The sequence below is a fragment of the Myotis brandtii genome, unplaced genomic scaffold (genome assembly GCF_000412655.1).
Source record: "Myotis brandtii unplaced genomic scaffold, ASM41265v1 scaffold32, whole genome shotgun sequence".
In the NCBI taxonomy this organism is placed as follows: domain Eukaryota; kingdom Metazoa; phylum Chordata; class Mammalia; order Chiroptera; family Vespertilionidae; genus Myotis; species Myotis brandtii.
In genome coordinates, this window is record NW_005362269.1 from 6,341,093 (window position 1) to 6,350,598 (window position 9,506).

At 44.2% G+C, this 9,506-nt stretch overlaps 1 protein-coding gene across 1 annotated transcript in view; it reads left to right on the forward strand.

The window, feature by feature from the left end:
- The window catches only part of ITK (IL2-inducible T-cell kinase), a 49,163-nt gene extending 41,076 nt beyond the window's left edge, over positions 1 to 8,087 (forward strand). The window contains exons 11-17 of the mRNA XM_005870610.2: positions 343 to 417; positions 790 to 961; positions 1,344 to 1,560; positions 2,517 to 2,581; positions 2,672 to 2,790; positions 4,712 to 4,869; positions 7,673 to 8,087. Coding sequence (XP_005870672.1) covers positions 343 to 417; positions 790 to 961; positions 1,344 to 1,560; positions 2,517 to 2,581; positions 2,672 to 2,790; positions 4,712 to 4,869; positions 7,673 to 7,744 — 878 coding nt within the window. The 3' untranslated portion in view covers positions 7,745 to 8,087. The remainder of the gene's footprint in view (positions 1 to 342; positions 418 to 789; positions 962 to 1,343; positions 1,561 to 2,516; positions 2,582 to 2,671; positions 2,791 to 4,711; positions 4,870 to 7,672) is intronic.
- The last annotated feature ends 1,419 nt before the right edge of the window (positions 8,088 to 9,506 follow it).

Here is a 9,506-nt window from a genome sequence, read left to right on the forward strand (position 1 = left end):
AGAAAAGTGACAAACGACGAGCCTGGTTTCTTCATGTCAAACACGCTGACCTTAAATGCTAAGTAAATAGACAAATAGAAAAGGGTGCCAAACACTGGATTATATTACATATTTTCCATTAGCCAATTCTGCTGCTGGGATCCTGGGATTTCGCCACCTGCCCACCTGTGTTTCTGACTCTTCTCAGAGAGGGTGGAATGTCAATGACTGGGCTTTGGGATCTGTTTTCCAGAATAAAAGTAGCGTTTGCACTGCGTTATATTTCTTCCTGGTGATTTAACTGGGATGGTTGTTGGTACAGCAAAGCTCTAACCACAGCCTTTTGCTTTTTAATCAACCCAGGCCTGGTCACGCGCCTTCGCTATCCTGTTTGTTCCTGGAGGCAGAAAGCCCCCATCACAGCTGGGCTGAGATACGGTGAGCAGTGCATTTAGGAATGTTATACTTTTGCCTAAAACTCATGTCCCTAAAGGTCTGGGGGCAAATCTGAATGGATGTTCCATGAACCTAAGTCTTCCCCAGACTTAGAATGGCCATTAGAACAGGTACATCTGGAGATGTGTGTACAAATAGAGCATGTATGTGTGTGAGTAAGAGAGTTTTATATATGAGACCATTTATCTTGGCCAAATCAATGTCCATTGGTTTTAGCTGAGCGTTCATCGATGAAGTGCTTATTGAACCCCTGCTTTGTACAGAGCACTCTACTAAATGCTATTAGAAACGTATTAGCAAACAATGCCTTAGTACTGCTGGCCAACCCTGGAAAACCCTCTCTGTCGCCTCCAGGGAAATGGGTGATCCATCCCTCGGAGCTCACTTTCGTGCAGGAGATCGGCAGCGGGCAGTTCGGACTGGTGCATCTTGGCTACTGGCTCAACAAGGACAAGGTGGCCATCAAAACCATTCAGGAAGGAGCTATGTCAGAAGAGGACTTCCTAGAGGAGGCGGAAGTCATGATGTGAGTGGTCCGAACCAGGGCAGACAGAGGTGCCGTGGGGAGGGTGTTCTCGGCTGTGTTCTTTAAATAGCACTCTGATGCCGTGTTGTGCCAGCTCCCTGCTCAAATCCAGCGATGGCTTTCTATGGCACGGAGAATAAAGTCACACTCTCACCCTGGTCCCCAGGCTTGGCATGGTCTGGCCCTGCCAGCTGGTGAATCTCACCTCCTACCCATCTCTCCTCCGGTTCACAACATGCCAGCCACACAGGCCTCCACTCATCCTCATACACAGTTGCCATCCTTCAGGTCTAGGCTCAAGTGACACGCTTTTGTGTTTTGGGGGTGGTCTTTTTCAGGAAACTAAATTTGGACCATCTCACCCCTTGCCTTTTTCCTCCAGGAAACTCTCTCACCCCAAACTGGTCCAGCTGTACGGGGTGTGCCTGGAGCAGGCCCCCATCTGCCTCGTGTTCGAGTTCATGGAGCATGGCTGCCTGTCGGATTACCTGCGCAGCCAGCGGGGGCTCTTGGCTGCAGAGACCCTGCTGGGCATGTGCCTGGACGTGTGTGAGGGCATGGCCTACCTGGAAGAGGCGTGTGTCATCCACAGAGACCTGGTAAGACGGTGCAAGGCATCCGCCTTCAGGTCCAGGAGGAAGGGCCCCTGAAATGCAGAGCTACCAAGACCGGGATGCATTAATTAATCAATATCAAGTCACACACCCCCTCCCCTCCCATTTCCTCCCTTCCCAACCTTACTTCCTCTCCCCACTTGGGGATGTCCCAGTGGGAAAGTGTTTCATGAGGACCTCGAGTGGGGCCCTAATTGCAGCCCCACCTCTAACTTTAACCCTCTGAGATTCAGTTTACATCCTTCCAAAATGCAACGAACAGCCTCTTTTTCTTCGCCTCTCTGTGTCCTCCTGGTAAAACAAGGGAAGTGAACAAGTCGTTTTTCTCAAAGTGTTATCCCAGGATCTATGAGAATCCCACCTAGAACTGTCCTCAGAACCTCTGGGGGTTGGGGCTCAGGAATCCTTATTTTAACACGCTCCGCCATGGGATTGTAGGCACATTAACATTTGAGGCTCCCTGGAGTCTTTTATCACTAAGGGCTCTTCTGATGCCACATTCTGGGATACTGATTGGGGAATAGGTACTCTTCCTACTGAGAAATAGTTTCAAGGGGATTAGCAACTTGAAAACATTCTTATTTTAGTCAAATGGGCGACAGACTCTTCCCAGCAGCCCTAATGTTAACATTTTTATCACATACGGTTGCATTAGAGCATATCATTGGTTAGACCACACATGGATTTCTCTTCTAATCAGGATCCCAGAAATGAAGATAAAAGACCCAACTTCCTCATCCTGATAAAGCACCTCACGCATTCCTCTTGCTAGCTACCTTTCATCAGGCGTTTGTGAAGCTCAATTAACGTTTGTCGAGCTCCTCAAGGCCTCCTACAGCAGCACCTAGAAAAGCAAAGGACCTGATTATAGGAGACGCCTTCATTATTGATTATCCACTAACAGTTTCTCTTTCCCTTCTGTTGGCCTGCCCCCTGTCCAGGCTGCCAGGAATTGCCTAGTGGGAGAAAACCAAGTCATCAAGGTGTCGGACTTTGGGATGACAAGGTAACTCGGGGACATGGTGCCAGCACAGCCTCAGGAGGGGGACTCAGGCCCCCAGAACATGCCGACATGCTCTCTCCGCTCTCTTCCCAGGTTTGTCCTTGACGATCAGTACACCAGCTCCACGGGCACCAAGTTCCCGGTGAAGTGGGCATCCCCGGAAGTCTTCTCCTTCAGCCGCTACAGCAGCAAGTCGGATGTGTGGTCATTTGGTGGGTGTCGCCTGGCCCAGAGCCACGTGATCTGAGTCTGCTTGCCCTTGAACTCTGGATGGGAGGGAGTCCCACTGGTAGTCTGTGTGTAATAATGGCTCTAAAAAGCATGAATTGTATTTATTCTAGAGGTCTTTGAAACTAGGGTAAAAATGAGAGTGGGAACAGGATTCTGGTGACAGCTGCTGTGAGATCCAAAGCTGGAGGAGTCAGGAGACTAGAATATGAGTTCCTTGAGGATCAGAACCAGATTTTGTTCAATATTATATTCCCTCATTTAATCCTCAATAACTACTTATTTATTCAGCAACAATTTATAGAGCATCTACTGTATTCCTGGGCCTAATGTAAGGAGGTCACAGTACAGTAATGGATAGTACAGCTCACAGTACAGGAAAGACTGCTCTTGAAGCTGAAGTTGAGGAGGAGACAGACAACAATTATGTAAACAAGCTAATCCACAAAGTCAGGTAGTGATAAGTAAGTGCTATGAATAAGACAAAGTAAAGGGGTGGAGAGTGACTGGGATGAAGAGAGGGTCTGTTTTAAGTACATGATCTGGGAAGGCCTCTCTGAGGAGGTGGCTCTTGGGCACCTGAATGCTGAGAGGGAGCTGTCCCCACCCGCAGGGTTTTGTCCTAATTAGCTGTAGTGTTTTAAGCAGTCCGGTTTGGGCCTTCCTGAAGTTTCTCATCAATGCCTTACAAGGTTTGCATGGAAGCAGTTGTTTTCAAACCAGCATTGAGTCTCAGACCCCAATTTTCCAAAAAAATCTCACTAGAAATCCTGGCATCTTGGGATACTGAGCAGTCTTATTTAGAGATAGATTCTGAATTTCCAAAATGCCTGAGGCATTCCTGAGGATCCCTTAGAAATCCTGATCCAGAGGCCTGGGCGGGGGCCCAGGATCTAGCATTTGAGCAAACTTCTGGAGTGATATTTATTCAGACGTTTTGGAGATGATGCTTTGAAAAATTCTGCCCTAAGGTTCTCTCGAATATGCTCTGAAAACACCTGGGCCGCCAGCTGTCTTCCCACTCTGTCCTCGAGGAATGTATTAGCACACGATAAAGCTGGGTGTGACATTTATACTTTGGGCAGAAGAGGAAAAGGAATTAAATCAGGTGGTTGAAATGGGCAACCTGAAGATGTGTTTGGCTTGGTCTACACCAGTGATGGCGAACTTATGACACAAGTGCCAGAGGTGACACGTGAACTCATTTTTTTGGTTGATTTTTCTTTGTTAAATGGCATTTAAATATATAAAATAAATATCAAAAATATAAGTCTTTGTTTTACTATGGTTGCAAATATCAAAAAATTTCTATATGTGACACGGCACCAGAGTTAAGTTAGGGTTTTTCAAAATGCTGACACGCCGAGCTCAAAAAGTTCGCCATCACTGGTCTACACAGTATTCTTAAAAATCAAATGGAGTTTATATTTTAAAACTCTCAATATATGACTTCTTTTGAAAAATCAGAAAATGTGATAATCCTGAGCCCTCATGTGCTCTGTTTTGCTGGAGCTAAATCACAGCTGTCTCGATAAGACAGAACTTTTGCTCCCCATTTTTCCACAGTCCTCCCTAGTCCCTATTACACACCTCACCTGCTTCACTCATTTACATCACGTGTAGACATTTGAGTGTATGTCCCCTGCAAGTTTTAGTAGTAGCATTTGAGTTAGATGTAACAGGGGGCTGAGCCTAATAATTCTTCACCACTAAGAAGGTTGGGAAATCTCTGTTCTTTAGAAATAGTACAGGCCTAATAAGCCTCAGGTGGTTTGATATTTTACTTCTTGGAGAGAGGGACTTGAATCTTAATGTCAAGGAGTCTGTGATTTCTAGATGTATGTTTGTTTGTTTGCTATTTGTGAGCTTTCTCATTAATTGTGCTGCACTCGCCATTTCTTATAGGGGTGCTAATGTGGGAAGTCTTCAGCGAAGGCAAAATCCCATATGAAAACCGAAGCAACTCAGAGGTGGTGGAAGACATCAGTACCGGATTTCGGTTGTACAAGCCCCGGCTGGCCTCCTCTCATATCTACCAGATCATGAATCATTGCTGGAAAGAGGTCAGTAAAGGAAGTGGGTTCCGCTGCATTACAACCTACAGCTTCAGTGTCTGCCCCCTTCCCCAGAGAAAGGGACCCTTTTAGAGGATGAGTCAGCAGGGATGAATGAAATAGATGAGCAGGAAAGTGACTTTGAGTGTCTATTAACTAGAGAGATCTGGAAGTGACCTGAAATATCATTTGATTTGCTACATAATGTCACAAGCCATCAACACATTGTCAGAGAGAACGAGGGAGTGAAGCCTATGTCGGTATTTCAGTTTCCTGAGGGGGGAAAAAGCATTTGTGTAACATTGTAAAACCGTTGCATGTACATAAAGTTAGTTCTATGAATTGGGAATCAGAAGTTCACGTGTGCTGTGAAGATATTAAAATGACTTAGAGTTCATTTTACTCATGCAACAATTCAGAAAGGGAATCCAATTACTCTGCACCCTCCCAGATATCTCAGTGATCCACGTTTGGGTTACAGGATGTGCCTTGAACCACCTCAGCATGAGTCTTAGATGGCCTTTGGTGAGCTAGGAAATTGTAAATTTCAACCAAAGTTGAAAGTTGCTGAAACAGGGAGTTAATACAAATTCAGATCATTGAAGGGGAACAAGGTAGAATTGAAAAACTATAGAATACTTGGGTTTTGTCTCAGCATTGCCCTGTCTTAGTCATTCATCTTAGACAATTCTCTAAACATGCTCTTCCTTGCTGGTACAGAATTACATAATGCTTGATTTGTAAATTCATAGAGCTAAGTTCATAGATCTTTTATAATCAGAAACAAAGAAACAAACAAGGGCACAAAACAAATCGAGTCCATTTCACAAGGGCTGAATGCTATAATAATTATGATAGATGACATTTATTTAGCACTTTTTTCTCTTCTTTAACCTGATAAACATTATTGTTTAGAAGTTTTAGATTTACAGAAAAATTGAGCAAATAACAGAGTTCCCACATACCTCTTCCCCTGTGAATAACATTTTGCATTAGTGTAGTATATTTATTATAATTGATCAACCACTATTGGTACATTATTAACTGACATCCATCATTTACATTAAGGTTCACTCTGTGTGTTGTGCAGCCCTATAGGTTTTGGAAAATGTATAATATGTTCCTACCATTATAGTATCATACAGAATAGTTTCACTGCCCTGAAATCCACCATGCTTCACCTTTACTTATTTATCTTTTCTCCCCTTCTCCCCAAATCCCTATCATCTATTGATCTTTTTATTATCCAAGTTTTGCCTTTTTTAGAAGCTCATCTAGTTGGAATTGTACAGTGGGTAGCCTTTCCATATTGAATTCTTTTACTTAACAATATGCATTTAAGGTTCTTCCATGTCTTTTTGTGGCTTGTTCACTCATTTATTTTTATCACTGAATACTATTCCATTGTATGGATATTCCACAGTTTGCTTACCCATTCACCTACTGAAGGACAACTCAATTGCTTCCAGTTTTTGGTAACCATGAATAAAGCTGTTATAAACATTTGTGGGTAGGTTTATGTATGGACATAACTGTCAGCTCAATTGGGTAAATATCTAGAAGTGTGATTACTGGATCTTTATGATAACAACGCCATGTGTAGCTTTGTGAGAAACTGCCAGACTGTCTTCCAACGTGGCTGTACCATTCTGCATTCTCACCAGCAGTGAGCACTCCTGTTGCTCCACATCCTCACCAGCATTTGTGATTGTCAGTGTTCATGTTGTGGATTTTAGCCATTCTAATAGGTGTACAGTGGTATCTCTAAAACAAGTGGTATCTTGTTTTAATTTGCAATTTCCTAATGACATATGATGTTGAGCATCTTTTCATACTCATTTACTATTTGTATATCTTCTACAATGAGGTGTCTATTTAGATCTTTTGCCCATTTTAAAATCAGGTAATTTGCTTCTTGCTTTTAAGTTTTGGGGTTTTTTTTAAGTTATTACTTTTTTATTTTTTAAATTCTTTATTGTTGAAAGAATTACATATGTCTCCTTTTCCCCCCATTGACTTCTCCCAGCCCACCTCCCAGCATAGGCCCTCACCCCCCTATTGTCTGTGTCCATTGGTTATGCTTATATGCACGCATACAAGGCTTTTAAGTTTCAAGAGGTCTTTGTATATTTCGGATATAAGTCCTTTATCAGATGTGTGTTTTGAAAATATTGTCTCTCAGCCTATGGCTTGTCTTCTCATTCTCCTAACAGTGTCTTTTACAGAGTGGAAGTTTTTAAATTATAACAAAGTTCAACATCAATTTTTTCCCTTTATGAATCGCTTTTGGTATTGTACCTAAAAAGTCATTGCCAAACCCAAGGTCACCCTATGTTATCTTCTAGAATTTTTATAAATTTTACATTTAGGTTTATGATCCTTTTGAGTTAATTTATTTTTTTAATATATTTTTATTGATTTCAGAGAGGAAGGGAGAGGGAGAGAAAGATAGAAACATCAATGATGAGAGAGAGCCATTGCTCAGCTGCCTCCTGCACATCCCACACTGGGGATTAAGCCCACAACCCAGGCATGTGCCCTGACCAGGAATCGAACCTCGACCTCCTGATTCACAGGTTGATGCTCAACCACTGAGACACACCAGCTGAGCTTGAGTTAATTTTTGTTAAGGATATATGTCTGTGTCTAAAATCATTGTATCGAATATGGATGTCTAATTGGTCCGGTACCATTTTAAAAGCATATTTTAAAATCAGCAGAGGGTATTGCTGGTGAAGTCTAGCTTGCTTTTGGAATTAGCTATGGCACACAAGTACAAGGAACTCACAGAGTTCTTTTCTTCCTTCTCTAGAAACCTGAAGACCGGCCACCCTTCTCCAGACTCTTCAGTCAACTGGGTGAAATTGCAGAATTGGGACTTTAGCAGAGACTCAGCTGCAGATCCTGAGCCAGAAGAAGTCCTCCCTCCACAGAGCATTAAAAGCTGCCACCAGCCCAGGACTCCCCAGGGGCAGCTGGCCTCTGGTGCCAGTCCCTGAGCTGCCAGGGAGGCAGCACCTTGACAGAAGCTGGCACTCCGCCACCGGCTGGAGGCTCAGCCAATGAACTGGGAGCCAGGCCAGGCAGCGGCCATGTCTCCACCCTCCCTCCAGCCTCTTATCTCGGGTGGTGCACAAACCTCAATCTGACAGCTTTCAGGCAACCTTTCTTGAACTTTTTCTTAGCGAAAGAGAGTGGGTAGGACCCTGGATTGTTGTTTTATTATTATTATTTTAACCATGGATCTAAGGTTAGTGCACTTTTTCTTAGAGAAAGAGAGTGGGTAGGACCCTGGATCGTTGTTTTATTATTATTATTATTTTAACCATGGATCTAAGGTTAGTGGTCAGGGACTTTTTATTTGACTTGACAACACAAAATCCCAGGGATGGGGCAAGAAGAAGAGCAGCATGACTCCTGATCAAGGAGAACTGTGAGTTAATTCAGGTCAGAAAGAGTGAGCTCCTCGCACGATGCTGTCAGCCACAGCTTCCTGCCAATGTGGAGGGAGGAGCAGCTGCTCACATCAGAGGCCGGATATTCTGAGAAGCAGCTTTATGAGGTTTTACTCGGAGTACACCGCCACCTTTCTCCTTGAAGGCAGCCTTATGGATTTGGGTGGACAATTCTGATCCCACGGTTGGAGCATTGGGTATCTGGTGTCTGCGCAGAAAGAGGGCATCTGATGGTAGGGAACCCACTGAGAAAGACCTTATATTGTTACCACACCAAATGTTCACCTTTAGTACCGAGCCAGGCAGGTGACTATGCCTCCCTCCCCTCTGCACAGAACGCCCGCAGGCATCCTAGGAGGAAATGGCTGCTTCTGAACACAGACTGACTGAGGACTCTGTCACCTGCCACCCCGCCTCCAGGAGTCAGGCCCCTGTCTGCACTCTTCCATCAACAACAGAGGGCAGCCTTGTGTTGTGCAGCATGGCCTTGCAGAGAAATAGAAGCCTGTTTAAGCCCTAGAAATTCACAGCTTTACAGTTGAGACTTGGAGTATCCCAAAGTTCTGGGAGAGGAACAAAGGGTCTGGTCTGTTCTTTCTCAAACCATATGGATGTAAACTGAGTCAGGCACTAAGTGGGGTGCTCCTGTAGCAGTGGCCACTGTGGACTGAGCACGTAAATATGCAAAGTGGAAATGTACTGAGCTATAAGCCTTCTCTGCAATTCACCCTGAGTTCACCCCAATCTCGTGCGATAGTATTATTATTCCCATTCTACAGACAGTAAAACTGAGGCTTTAAAAAGCCAGGACACCTGCCAGAAGCAACAGAGCTAGGAAATATAAAGGCCAGGATTCAAGCTAGCGCACATCTGACTCCAGTGCACAGTTTCTTTCTTCCTGTTCAACACTGTCTTTTACAGAGGATGAAAGGGATTGCAGAGGAGACAAATACAGCAGAGGGGAAAGGCAGAGAAAGCCAATGAAGACATAAACAAAGCACCACCAGAAAAAAGGTTGCTCCTGTGGTTGGCACTGTAGCCCTCCCACTCGGAATAGGATCTTCTCTTTCCTCATCTGTAGCCTCCCTTTCGTCAAAGTTAATGAGTTTGGACTTACTCAATTAACCCTTTGATTCACGCAACCCACCAGAGCCATGTTGCACGCAGCCATTTATAGGTGAGCTTCAAAGA